This window comes from Panthera tigris, chromosome C1 (genome assembly GCF_018350195.1).
Source record: "Panthera tigris isolate Pti1 chromosome C1, P.tigris_Pti1_mat1.1, whole genome shotgun sequence".
NCBI classification, from domain to species: domain Eukaryota; kingdom Metazoa; phylum Chordata; class Mammalia; order Carnivora; family Felidae; genus Panthera; species Panthera tigris.
In genome coordinates this window covers 30,151,185-30,165,581 of record NC_056667.1, presented here as the reverse complement: position 1 = coordinate 30,165,581, position 14,397 = coordinate 30,151,185, and the positions used below count along the sequence as shown (strand labels likewise).

General features: G+C 43.8%; 2 protein-coding genes across 10 annotated transcripts in view; both read right to left on the bottom strand.

Annotated features, from left to right (window-relative positions):
• Positions 1 to 14,397, bottom strand: part of MACF1 (microtubule actin crosslinking factor 1) — a 315,228-nt gene that overhangs the window by 164,640 nt on the left and 136,191 nt on the right. The gene's annotated exons all lie outside the window — the stretch shown is intronic.
• LOC122241252 lies at positions 5,619 to 8,043 on the bottom strand. Its single transcript, XM_042996703.1, has one exon. It carries the CDS (start codon positions 7,920 to 7,922, stop codon positions 6,777 to 6,779), a length of 1,146 nt encoding a protein of 381 aa, XP_042852637.1. The 5' UTR covers positions 7,923 to 8,043; the 3' UTR covers positions 5,619 to 6,776.

Below are 14,397 nucleotides of genomic sequence, written 5' to 3'. Positions count from 1 at the left end.
AGTGGGGGCCCAATAACAAGAAAAACTTGACAAAGAGAATCCCTCTTTTCTGAAGGCTAATTTCCGGAGGGAAACAAAAATCTTACCATCTATGTAGCCATATGTGGGGGATGGGAGGGTCACATGAAAGACTTATGCTGAAGGCCCCAAAGAAGCAACTGTAACATAGTAAACAGTAATATCCAGTACAGGGGCTCAGCAGAATGAAAATTCATCTGGGTTAGAGGGATTAAAAATCATACTTAAAGAAGTGTGATTTAAACTCATCCTTGAAGGATGTTATCAAAGGGACAGGGAAAAGAAAAGAATTCTAGGTAGAAGGTAGATGCCAACAAAGACTGGAAGTTGAAATAAGCTGAAACTGGAAAAGATGGTTAAGGGGTTGACCTGGTAAGATAGGTAGATTTGGGGGACCTAGGTGGTTCAGTTGATTAAGCGTCTGACTCTTGGTTTTAGCTCAGGTCATGATCTCACGGTTCGTGGGTTCAAGCCCCACATCTGGCTCTGTGCTGACAGTGTGGAGCCTGCTTGGGATTCTGTCTCTTCCTCTCTCTCGATGGCCTTACCCTACTCATATGCTCTCACATGTGTGCTCTCTCTCTCAAAATAAATAAATAAACTTAAAAAAAAGGTACGTTCAAATGGAAAATTGACACAAGAGAGAAAGTCAGATAGATTATGGAGGGTTAGAATATCAGACTGAGGAGTTTGGACTTTGTAAGTCTATATAAGTCTCAGAGAACAGGACTGGATGTAGGGAGCAAACAGATACTTGATTCTCATGTCCTGAAGTTCCTAGCAGACCTCATTCCACTAGAGAGACAGCATTGGACTGAAAAGTTCCATCCGAGAAGCAGGTGAGGGCATAGTGTGGTTGTTCATTACAGATGCCTGGCTGGTTACAGGGATCTAATTGCAGCTGTGTTTATTACCAGCACCTGAGTTAGGCAACAGTCATGGGGTGCACCTTTCAGCATTTAAATTCAGGGTCTAAACCCTAGGTCATAAAATATGTGCATCCTTCAATTCTACTAAATGCTGGTAAACTGCTGTCCAAACAGTAGTTCCACTTTATACTTTCATGCACGAAGAGATTTTTTCCATCACTCTACATCTTCATCTATACTTGGTATTTTCAGACTTTTTATTTTCTGATGGGTATAAAATACTATCTTGTTTTGATATGTATATAGTTGGTTACTACTAGTGACAGAGACGTGTATGAGGCATCTGGGTTTCCTTTTTAGTGAATTGTTTATTCCTGGGTTTTCCCCTATTTTTCTACTAGGGTGTTTACCTTTTTGTTTATTTGTAGGGATTCTTTAAATATTACTACTAATAACTAGCATTTATTGTGCTTCACTGTATTAACTCATAAAATTCTCACAACGACTCTACAAAGTATATACTACTGTTATCCTCAACTTACAAATAAGGAAATTATATCACAGAGAAGTTAAGTAACTTGCCCCAAGTTTCACTGCTAGTAGGTAGTAGAGCTGGAATTCAAATTCAGACGATCTGGCTCCACACTCCTAACCACCTTACTTATACTACATTTCATAGATTCTGAATATTAATCCTTTTTCAGAATATGCATTATGCAACCATTACCATTATTTTTCTTAACTTACCACTTGAAATGGAAAGTTTCAAATACATGCGCAAAGAAACTGAACAGTCTAGTGAACTCCTATGTACCCATCACCCACTTTCCACCATTTCAACTCACAGCTAATCTTATTTCATCTACACTCAACCCACTTCACGCTTCCCTGATATTATGAAGCAAACCCACACACATGGCATTTCTTCCATAAATACTTCAGTGAGTAGCTCTAAAACATGAGGACTCTTTTTTTATCATTATCATTTTTAAGTAATCTCTACACCCAACGTGGGGCTTGAACTTACAACCCTGAGATCAGAAGTCACATGCTCAAATGACTGAGGCAGCCAGGTGTCCCTAAATCATGAGGACTCTTTTTAACATAACCATACCACCACTGTTACACCTAAAAATTCATGATTCTTTTTTTTGTAATTTTTTTTAAATGTGTATTTATTTTTGAGAGAGAGGGAGAAAGAGCATGAGCAGGGGAGGGGTAGAGAGAGGGAGACACAGAACCTAAAGCAGGTACCAGGCTCTCAGTTGTCAGCACAGAGCCAGATGTGGAGCTTGAACTCATGAACCATGAGTTCATGACCTGAGCTGAAGTCGACGCTTAACCGACTGAGCCACCCAGGCGCCCCTCATGAGATTCTTTAGTAACAATTATTTGGGGGGGTGGGGGTAGAGAGAGAGAGAGGCAAAGGGAGAATCCCAAGCAGGCTCCATGCCCAGCACAGAACCCAACTCAGGGCTCCATCTCGCCACCATGAGGTCATGACCTGAGGCAAAATCAAGAGTCAGATGCTCAACCAACTGAGTCACCTGGGTGCCCGTAGTAATAAATTTTTGAAAAAAGAAAAAAGTCCTTTCTTAACCAAAGCTCCTTTCTTTTTTTTTTTTAAATTTTTTTTTTTAACGTTTATTTATTTTTGAGACAGAGAGAGACAGAGCATGAACGGGGGAGGGGCTGAGAGAGAGGGAGACACAGAATCGGAAGCAGACTCCAGGCTCTGAGCCATCAGCCCAGAGCCCGACGCGGGGCTCGAACTCACTGACCGCGAGATCGTGACCTGAGCTGAAGTCGGACGCTTAACCGACTGAGCCACCCAGGTGCCCCAAAGCTCCTTTCTTAAAAAAAAAAAAAAAAAAAAATTTTTTTAGTGTTTTATTTTTGAGACAGAGAGAGACAGAGCGTGAGCAGGGGAGGGGCAGAGAGAGAGCGAGACACAGAATCCGAAGCAGGCTCCAGGCTCTGAGCTGTCAGCACAGAGCCCGACACGGGGCTAGAACGTTTCGTGAAATCATGACCTGAGCCAAAGTCAGAGGCTTAACCAACTGAGCCACCCAGGTGCCCCAAAGCTCCTTTCTTAAAAAAAAAAAAAAAAAAAAAAAAAAAAAAAAAATTTTTTTAGTGTTTTATTTTTGAGACAGAGAGAGACAGAGCGTGAGCAGGGGAGGGGCAGAGAGAGAGCGAGACACAGAATCCGAAGCAGGCTCCAGGCTCTGAGCTGTCAGCACAGAGCCCGACACGGGGCTCGAACGTTTCATGAGATCATGACCTGAGCCAAAGTCAGAGGCTTAACCGACTGAGCCACCCAGGCGCCCCAACCAAAGCTCCTTTCTTAACTGTGATTTTAACTGCTACATTCATCTAATAGGATCATCTGGTTAATTCTGCTTTCTCCTCGCCAATATTAGTAAAACAATTCCCTATAATTAAAGAGGAGAAATGGGAAAGGGATACTTGTAAACTGAAAAGGCTGAGCCCAGAAAATAATATACCAACCAATTTCCTCATCATTTCTAGCCCACAGTGTTACCTTACTATCACTCAAAATTGTATGGACTCTAAGGTTTCATGGCAAGGACACTGGTATACAGCCATGTTCTTCATTCAACAGAACCCACTAACAGTGTGGACAGGAGACTGGCATGGGAGCCAAGACAGGGAGGAGGAAGGGATTGTCAGTAATTTTCCTTGTTCCAGTAAGCCAGGTATTCTGGATACTGATGGCAGCTGGCAGTAGGGAGTCCTCCTGAGAGAAGGCTTGTGCCTGACACTCCGACCCAGCTCCAAATCCCAGTCCACTTATCATTCTGAAAACTGAAAACCATTTTTGTTAGCTGGTCCCTATCATCCCATTTCTGTGTTAACTATTTCCTGACAAGGGAAGTATCAACTATAACAGGTGAACAGTAAAGTAGACCATTTGTCTTCTATTATCTAAACCCCACACTTGGGGCACCTGAGTGGCTCAGTCGGTTAAGCATCTGACTTCAGTTCAGATCACGATCTCATGGTTCGTGAGCTCAAGCTCCACATTCTCTCCCCTTTCCTCTCTTCCTCTCTCACTCTCTCTGTATCTCGTGGGATTCTCTCTCTCCCTCTCTCTCATAAATAAATAAAATTTCAAAAAACAACAAAATAAACCCCACACTTGGCAAGAATCAGAGTCAGTTCCCATTTCTCTCTATCCCTAAAAGAAATAAAACCCACTGAGAAGTTTGTGTCCAGCCACAGCAAACCCAACCCTGGCCCCATGTCCATCAATACACCTTGGGCAATCAACAGGAGAGACGATAAAGCCTAAGTTATGCCAAGGACAGGCAGCACTCCAGAACTTGAACTGTTTCCTGAGGAGGGTTACTACTCTAACATATTAGAAACAAAAGAAGCACCAAAAAGCAAACAAAAAAATCAAGTCTGTGGAACTGCCAGCTGTCTCCTCTTTAGGAAGGAGCTGGAGTGTGACCAGCAGCAGCTGCTCCTCTGACCCCTGTGTCCTCCCAGGGCAATCACCCTCAGCAGAGGGAACGCACATTCCTGTTAGATGCTCCCACCTGGGGTCTCAACCCACAGTTTACAGGAAGCCTGCAGTGTCAGAACACGCTGCTTCTGTCTCCCTGGCGGCTGCTGTCCTCAAGGCCTGTGAACAGCACGCTGATAAGGGAGCAGCTCCCTGAAGAAGTTCCTGTAGAGATCAGTGAGGGATTCAGGCCTCCTGGCCTACAGGACTTTCATTCTGAAGGGATTTCACACTTATCTTGAGAAGGTACTTCTTATCTGTGATACGGGATGGTCAGTCTGTGGTCTCTGCTTCACACGATGGGCAAGGAGCCTCAGAAATGTGTCAGCCATCTGAGCTGATGCTCAGTCACTGAACTTTTCAGCCTGGGCTATAACTCAGTGGTCTGGCTGTGCCTGCTCTGGAAGGGTCGAAGGGATGGGATGCCCAGAAAATATGATTCACATATTGAATTTGATTTGATTCACATATTGAAAACAGCAAAAGAATCACACTGCTGTCAATACTGTCAAACTACAGAAAAGGTTTCTCCCACCAATCTTTTCTTTAAGACTCTGCACAGAGCTGTTCTGTGGAGATCCCATAATAGAAGTGCCTTGATCGCCTATGGACCATCATCAAGAATAGATTTTCATTAGGAGTTCTTTAAAATTTTACACTCGAAACTTTCTGAAAATCTCACACTCAATTACAAGCATGTTTCCTAAAACATTATGATGCCTCCAAACCTCAGCTTTAATACTAATGGTATAAAAAGAGCAATCAGTTTAGCAAAACTGCTCTATATCCACTCCATACAAAGAGCTCAAATACTCATACACTCCGCCTCAGCAGCCTCCACTGCTTTCCTTCCCACCTTCTCTGTCTCTTTCTCTCTTTCTCATTCTCTCCCTCATTCTCTCTCTCTCTCTCTCTCTCTCTCTCTCTCTCTCTCACACACACACACACACACACACACACACACACACACACTTTTATACGGAAAAGTCTAAGATCTCCTTGGACTCTTGCCCAACCATATAATAAGCATCTTTTTTTTTAAATGTTTTATTTATTTTTGAGAGAGACAGAGAGACAGAGCACAAGTGGGGGAGGGGCAGAGAGACAGAGGGAGATATAGAACCCGAGCTGTCAGCAGAGCCTGAAGCAGGGCTCAAACTCACGAACCACAAGATCATGACCTGAGCCAAAGTCGGATATTTAATCGACTGAACCACCCAGGTACCCCATAAAAAATATTTTCAATGGCCACATTTCCTTCCAGCTGTTGGGAGTCCTCAAACTCCATAATAACAAAGGGGACTGACATGAGCCTATCGATGGAGGAAATTCATCCCCAAAGAGGACATTTTAAGCACAGATCAAGCACAAGACATTGTGTCTCTATTCAGCCTCATGCTGTTGGGTTTGATATGCAGGGCACCAGTATGGAACGGAGGCCACATCCCTGGGCAAGGAAAATGCCCTATTTCTTCTTCCACCTTTTGCTGCACTGGGATCCTAAAGTTTTTATTTCTTCTACCACAGGAAGCTGATATGCCAACAAAAGTTCTTCAGTCATCGGTGAATTAATAACTTCAGTCACCTACACAATCACAGACTTACATACAAGACCCTGTGCCGCCCACTGTCTTGCTAGTCCCCTTCCCCTCACTGTGTCCAAATCTCTTGAATTCCTACTTACTCCTTGACCCTAGAAGCATTCACAGTGCCCACCACCATCACCACGGACACCCATGCCTTCAGTATAACAACAAAAACTTGTTCAAGCCATAAACAAGTCCACCCAGAACACAAACTTTTTCTAGCCTTGAACCTTCAAACTATTCTAACCCCTCCTCTCTGAGTTAAGCTCCAGATAATTCTGTGCCCCTTTCCTCTAATGCTGCAATTAGGAACCCATGGAGGACCAGCCCTCTCCACCTATACAAATACCGAATGGGTGTTGTCATTAGCAGTGTCCCCACAGGAGTGGGATTACATCAGCCCTCGTAAGAACATCACTCTCCAGGGAAGAACATCACTCTCCAGGGAAGAGCAATCACACTGGGGTCAGCTGCCTTGGCCCGAACCCCTGCCACATTCCCTATGCCTTCTGCACTCATTTAGGAGATTCAGCTAGGCCTCCCTTCAGCCACCACACTACAACTTCCTGAAGCAGGGATGCTCATAAACAGACCTGCCTGAGAAAGTTAAGTACTCCCTAGCACTGCACTTTGAAAGATAACCCCGCCAGATAGCTCGAGCAATTATGCTGTGTGGTTACCCGGAATCAGGGATTCCCCAGAGACAACGAGACTTGGTTTCAAGCATCAAGGGGCAGATCTGAAATAGACTCCGCTTGCCAAACCCAGTCACTAACTCTCGGTACGTGACATGGGGTAAGTCTGCGAAGAAGCACCAGGATCCTCACTTCTTAGCACACTCCACTTTAGTAAGTTTGAGGGCCAGGAATCCAAATGTGAATGTAGTCCACCTACCTCCTCCAGACCCCATAGTGGGGTGTGACTTGCCTCCAAAGAAAGGGTACCATCCTCTTCAGAGAAGGATGTGGAGCTCTTTTCAGGCTCTGTGTCTCTAGGTTGGATCCCGCGAAAGTGTGGCCCGTCGCTGCCGTAGCCAGAGGAGGAGGGCAAAACGCTCACAGTCCTGCCGCTGATGGATAAATCACTCTGAGAAGTAGGCAGTCTGGGACCCTGGGGGGGCACTCGACCCACATGGGCAGGTTCTGTGCATCTGTGACCTCTCGACTGAGCCGGCAGTGATGAAGGGACAGAAGGCTCTGCAATCCAGGCACCTGTCTGAGGGCCACTGCAAATACCCGCGGTTCCTGCCCCCACACCCTGGACCCCTGAAAGTTGGTCTGGAGACCCTGCATCGGTGGGGTGGTCTGTCAGGGGGAAGGTGCCGCTCCGAAGTCCAAGCTGAGCACCTCCTTTCCCCACTGCAGTCTCCCCTTGCAAAGGCAGCAGCACAGCCCTGCTGTTGCAGGACGCCGTCCTCGGAAATTCCACCAGTTGGCTCACTGACTTCTCACAGTTCCTTTCCGCCGGGTTATCAAGCAGGTGAGCGATGACAGTCCTCCCCTCTTGCAGGGAATCCCAGACCCCTCCGGCAACTGATGACTCATTCTCCAACAAAAGGTGAGCAGTCTGGATCTCCCCTTGGAATCTCTCCTTCACCTGCACGATCATCCCCTGAGCACCCATCCCTGAGCTGGGGGCTGAGTCCCGAGGCAGTAAAATGTCCGAGGGGGGGTGCTCTGCCCCTCCTGCTCCTTCCTCCTTTTGGAGACTCACTGTTAACTTCGGTAGGGTTTCTGTCTCTTCAATTACTGTGGTTCCTTCCAAGGGTTCCTCCTCATGAGATACCTCTGGAGTAGGGGTTTTCTTCCCCCTCCACTTCCTTTTGAACCGAACCCTTTTCTTAGGAGATATGGGAGCCTTCTCCGGAATAGCTCTTGAATCTTTCGGCTCCTTAACACAGCCCAGTGAATTTCCCATCGCCTTCCTCTCCTAATCTCATCAAAAACGCAGCTAAGCCGGTCCTGGGATCCCAGAGAAATCCCAACCTTGGCTTCATCGGATTAGATGCACATTTAAAAACATGCACTATGCCGGCAATCCCTCCAATTCTTTCTCCCTCCCTCCCCGCCTCTCTGTCTCTCCCAGCCGCTGCCGATTCAGACAGCCATCTTACAGGCTCAGAGCTGCAACAAGACAAATTCAAAGCATCTCACTGCAGTTCAGAAATCACTTGACCTAAAAGCAGACAGAAACCGGATTGGCTGCAGCTTCCTCTCTCCAAATATGAGGTAATTGGAGCACTGCCCTCAGAAACACAAACAGAAAGCAAAAAGGAGCTAGAAACCAGGGGAGGGGGGGGGGAAACTAGGGAGGGTGAGGAGGAGGGGGTGGGATGTAAGAGTAAAGGGAAAAGGGAGAGGAAAGAAGGGAGGCCATGGAAGAAGGTAACGTGAAGGGGGGAGGAGGAGGAGGAGAAAGAGGGGAAAGCAAACCAGCGTGCCGCTACCTTGGCAGGGAAGAGCCAAGAAGAACCAGGGCTGGGGATGCTGCCATTATCACTGCCCCCCAGACTCTGAAAGGAAAGAGATTTCAATTGTTCTGCCAGATACCCAGAAGAAAATATCAAGCAATGAAGACAGATGCTCAAATTTTTCAGGTCAGAAATAATAAAATTATCTTAAACAAATTATAACCTGAAGAGAGACCCGAACCTACTCCTCACAGTTAAGAAACACAGGCTTTAAAGATCTAGCCTCCTACAGCATTTATTTCTCTCCTCGCCTTTCCAAAAAGAGAGACAGGAGAGAGACAGAGAGAGAGAGAGAGAGAGAGAGAGAGAGAGAGAGAGAGGGAGAGAGATCTGTTAATTCTGTTAGCCAATGACACAGAGGAGACACTGGGAAATCGTTTTTGAGTATTGTGTAAGGAGGCTCTGTAAAAAGGATTCGGCTTCCAAATACAAGAGAGAAGCTCCACCTCTACTGAACAATAGTTACACAAATGTTCACCAGTAATCACTGATGCCGCCAGCTAACATTTTTTTTCAGCATTTGCTACGTGCCAAGCACTGTGCTAAACTATGGATTACCTCATTTAATTCTGACAGTAACCATATGGAGTCAAAACTACTATTTTACAGGTAAAGAAACGGAGGTTTAAGAAAGTTGATTAATTTGCTCCAGGCTACACAGCTAATAAGTGGCAAAGCCAGTCCATGAACTCCTATTTAAGATTGTTAATTTCAACTCCATGTTATGCTATGTTCTAACTGTGGCGGGGATGGGTCTGTCCTCAATTAAATAAAACAGGAAGATACCCACTGTTCTGAATTGTCCACTAGACTCACATGGGCCAAGGACCCAAACAGATAACACTGGGAGTAAGAGAGGAAGTTGCTAAAATGAGTCCCAGATGGTTTTTACTCAAGTTGCAGCAGGGCAGGAAGTCTGAATTAAAGGTCTAAAAAGTTGGACTAAAAAATCACCCTGTTATGTCAATGGGATTTGCCCACCCCAATTTTTAGTATAGTGTTTCACAGATGAGATAACACCACAGCCCAAGGGGCTCTGGATGGAGTGGAAAGAGGTTGTACTTCCCTGCTACAGCTGTTTATTCTATACCGAAAGGATCCAGACCACACAGCAGAGGAAAATAGCCTGCCTGGCTCTATGTAAATGCTACCCACCTCTCCTGAAAAATGCCCTGCACGGAAGGAAAGCAGTAAGAAACCCGAAGGCAGCAGCCCCTACATAACTGCTTACTGAGACCCATCTGCCTCCACTGCAATAGGTGTTTCTCCCCAAGCCTTTTCCTACAGCTGAGCGCAAAGCTGCAGCACCATCTTATGGTGATCATAATCCACAGCAAGAAACGAGACCGGGAGACCAGCATGGGAGAGAAACTCAATCAGACTACAGAAGACCATGTAATCAGCAAAAAACTCTCACATCATAGTATAATTCTCTAAGTAAGCACCAGCCTTCACTCCTCCACCAAACAGAATGAACTATGGAACTTCTCAGGTGCACACCCAGGGCCGAAGCTTGAATATTTTTCATGAAATACAAGCAAACCAAATTCCTGCAACTGATCAACTCAGGGGCAAGAGAGATAGCTGCTTTATCTGACTGCTGCTGACGGGGGTGGGGGGGGGGTGGGGGGGGGCTGACAGAACTTGGCATATTTATTTATGGGAGTCGTTTCTTTTTTAAACTTCTTGCCCATGTTGGACAGATCGGGCCTTCATTTCCTTCTGCCCCAGAGGAAAACTGGCCTAGGGAAGGAGCAGAGCTTTCAGTAAAGGAGGCCTAGGTTCAAATTCCCAGCTCTAATAACTTAGTAGCTAAGTAACTAACTTGCTAGGTGGTTCAGTTTCCTTACCCGTAAAATGTGGATACTACCACCTGCAGAAGTGGGTGAGAGAAGGCGGATGAGGTAATGCCTTATAAAGTGCTTGGCTCAGTTCCCGGTCTTCAGTAAATCCCTTTTCTTCCCACTTGTTACTTAAGCAACAAGATAGGAGACACTCTACCATCACCACCACTGGGGTCCTAATATACTCTTTTTTTCTTGACTAGGCTCTTAGGAAAGTAGATATGTTCTAAGACCCAAAGTTCGGGTGTTTGTTTTTCTTAACAGGGGCTCTGCTTCCACTATTTCACTAAGTAAGTCAACTCTGATCACTAAGACTTCACCCTGTACCTTTTTTCTCACCTCACCTGAGCTCTCAACATAGGGTGCCGCCTTCTGGCAAAGCAGCTGACTAAGGGCGACTAGGAAGAGACTAGGGCACAGACATTCTTCAGGTCTTCTGCTTTGGCTTTTTCTAGTTAACTGTTCACTGCCCACAGTTCTTACATGGAGATGGCCAGAGTGAATGAGCTCATTCATTCATTCACTCGACAAACATGAATGGTGCCTCATCTATAGGCCAACCACTAAGTGCCATAAAGTGCACAAAAGTGTAAAGCTCACATCTACCAGCTAAAACCACTTTTTACCTTAACTCCCCTGAATTTTTTTTTTATTTCAGAGTGCTAGACGTACCCTTGTATTTAATAAACATTTGAGAGTCAGAAAGCTAATTTTGTCAGATTCTGACTTTCAGAACTCATCTTTTAGATAAATTATAAATCCTAACATTAATACAGGTCTGGGCAAAACCAAGGGACAGGAAATCCTATTATTAGGATCTGAAAGTGTAATCCAAAAATGTCAGTTGGATTCTGTTTCAGTTGCTCATCTGAACAGCCAGCACTGGAAAATAGCCATCACAGTCTATTTATCTGGTCTACCTACCTCCCAGCTTTGAGAAGATCAAATTAATAAAATATCCATTTGCTTAACAAATATTTATTGAGTACCTGTTCTAAGCCAGGAAAAGAAGAGAACAAGAGACAAAATCCACTGTTAAAATGGCATCCTACTGCAGAGATCCAGACAGCAAATAAATGTTAAAACAGTAGTGTTATCCAACACAACACTATGCATCACACTGCTCTGACAGTAATTTGGCAAAATAAAGGAAAAGTGTATGTATGACCTAATAATTCTGGTCCAGGTACCTATCCAAAAAACCCACTTTCCTATAAGCCTAAGGACACATGTACACACATGTTCACTGTAGCAATGAATGCCTTCAGCACAGAGCCCGCTTCAGATCCTCTCTCCCTTCTCTCTCTGCCCATAACCCACTTGCACACATGCGCACTCTCTCTTTCTCTCTCTTAAAAATAAATAAACAAGGGAAAAAAAGGATATATAGAAGACAGGATCTATATCAACTATAAAAACATATAAACAACACCACATATCGTTATGAATACCTCATCTGTCATAAAGACACAAAAGCATATACGGGAACCATCTACATCAACTTCAGGACAGTATTTACTTGGGGAGGTCAGAAGGAACAAGAAAGTTGGTTGTATGGGAAATGTTTCATTAGCACCAACAACAGAGATTATAATGACTATTTTACTGATCCCCTAACATTTGATAGCTCTATTCTACATTTCTATTTGGCTTTATGTAGCAGGTGTCCTTGGTGAGAACAGCTAATAGACACTCAATAATAAAAGACTAGAAAACCGCAATAATACATAACTAGCAAGAGACACGTCATATTCTCTCTGAAACAAGGATGATGGAGCCTCTATATAACCCTTTATCAGCCAACCAGAAGCTTTACAAGAAGGGGAACTTCCCCACACTCCCAAACACTTAGCTAATACAGACAAACACCAAGCCATCAAGAATAGCAAAGAAAAGGAATTAGTAGTTACTTGCATCTGAGAAATACTCTGGCAGCAGAGCTTCCCACGACAAAACAAAGTAGTTACTCAGCTATGCTGAAATAGCAAACAGGGAATAGCAGGAAGCCAATATGCATGCAGAAGACAGACAAAACCAAAAGTATTTTATTTTCTGGTAAAATAGGTAACAGGGCAGGGAACAGTGGGCTAAGTCAAAAGCTATGGTAATTATAAGGTCTGTTAATAATTGTAACAAGTTGCTACCAGTAACTGCTGCTAATTATTGAGTATATACGTGTTCCATCTCCCTGGCTCATACCTCCCTGATTCTTTAAACCTCTATCAAGCTATTTTATGGTGCTTCTCTGAATTATTCAGTTGAACCTGGGTTAAGTCTGTGTCTAGTTCACTTTGTATCTCCCACAGACTCTACCTAAAACTTTGTTCATAGCTGGTCCTCAGTAAATGTTTGTGGAATTCAGTTAAAGAATACATTTTCCTGGGGGCACCTGGGGGGCTCAGTAGGTTTAAGCATCCGACTTCGGCTCAGCTCATGGTCTCACAGCTCGTGGGTTCAAGCCCCGTGTCAGACTCTGTGCTGAAACCTCAGAGCCTGGAGCCTGCTTGGGATTCTGGGTCTCCCTCTCTCTCCACCCCTCCTCCACTCATCCTCTCCTCTCTCTCTCTCAAAAATAAATAAAACATTAAACAAATACACTTTCCTATAAACTAAAACCACAAGAAGATACACTTTCATACCCACTGTGATGGTTATAATCAAAAGAAAAACAATAACAAATCTTGACGAGGATATGGAGAAGTAAGAGTCCTCACACCTTCCTGATGGAATGTAAAATGGTATAGCCACTTTGGAAGATAGTTTGGCAGTTTCTTAAAAAGTTTTACATCAACTTACCATACAACCCAGCAATTCCACTTCAACGTATATATCCAAGGGAAATAAAAACATACATTCACACAAAGACTGGTACTCAAATACTCATATCAACATAACTTATAACAGCCAAAAAGTGGAAACGACCCAAATGTCCATCAACTGCTGAACAGATAAAATATGTGGTGCATATATATAACAGAACAGTACTCAGCAGTAAAAAGGCATGAAATACTGATACATGCCTCAATACAGACGAACCTCAAAATTTTAATGCTAAATGAAAGAGGCCAGACGCAAAAGAGCACATATTCTATGACCCCATTTATGTGAATTGCCCCAAATAGGCAAATCTATAGAGACTGAAAATAGATTGGTGGCTGCCTAAGGCTGAGGAGGAAAAAGGGGGGGGAATGTAAATGGACAGGAAGGGTCTTCCAGGTATGATGAAAATGTTCTAACGCTAGATTATGGTGAGGGTTGTAGAACTCGTAACAATCATTGAATTGTATGATGACTATGAGTCAATTTTATGGTATGTAAACCTCAATAAAGTCATTTTTGAGTATTTTCCTAAAATAAACAAACAATAGAATGGCAACCAAAAAGGTGTTTTAAAACAGTCAGCAAACTATATGAAAGGAGAAGAAACAACAGAAAGGGCAGGTCTGGAGGCTAGACTTCTCTGAGTACACCTCACATGCACTTTAAAATTTTCCCTTTGGAACAACATAGATGGTCTATATAACATAAAATAAAATGGAAAGGGGAAAAGCAATCCCTAAAAATTTGGAGGCAAATAAAAACCAATGACCTAATTGTGTACTGAATTAATAGCTTCACAACACAGAAATTTTTTTCAAATGATTTTAAAATATAATTATGTGTACATTCTTAGGAGATATACACAAAGGACAATGAAAACTATAAAGAAATCACAAACTTCTTAGGGTGCCTGGGTGGCTCAGTTGGCTAACCATCGACTCTTGATTTCAGCTCGGGTCATGATCAAGCCCCACATGGGGCTCTGCACTGACAGGCCTGAGCCTGCTTGGGATTTTCTCTCTCCCTCCCTCCGTCTCTGCTCCTGCCCTGCTCACACTTTCTCTCTCTCTCAAAATAAATAAATAAACTTTTAAAAAATTACAAACTTCTCAGTAATCATATTGTTAATAATAACACTGAGATTGCTGTTTTGGTTCAAATACATGTAATATGTCTATGTGATTGTACACACATCTATGTGTATGTAGGTATATGGAAAAGGGAATAAGTAATATGTTACTGTTGTTAGGATCAAGAT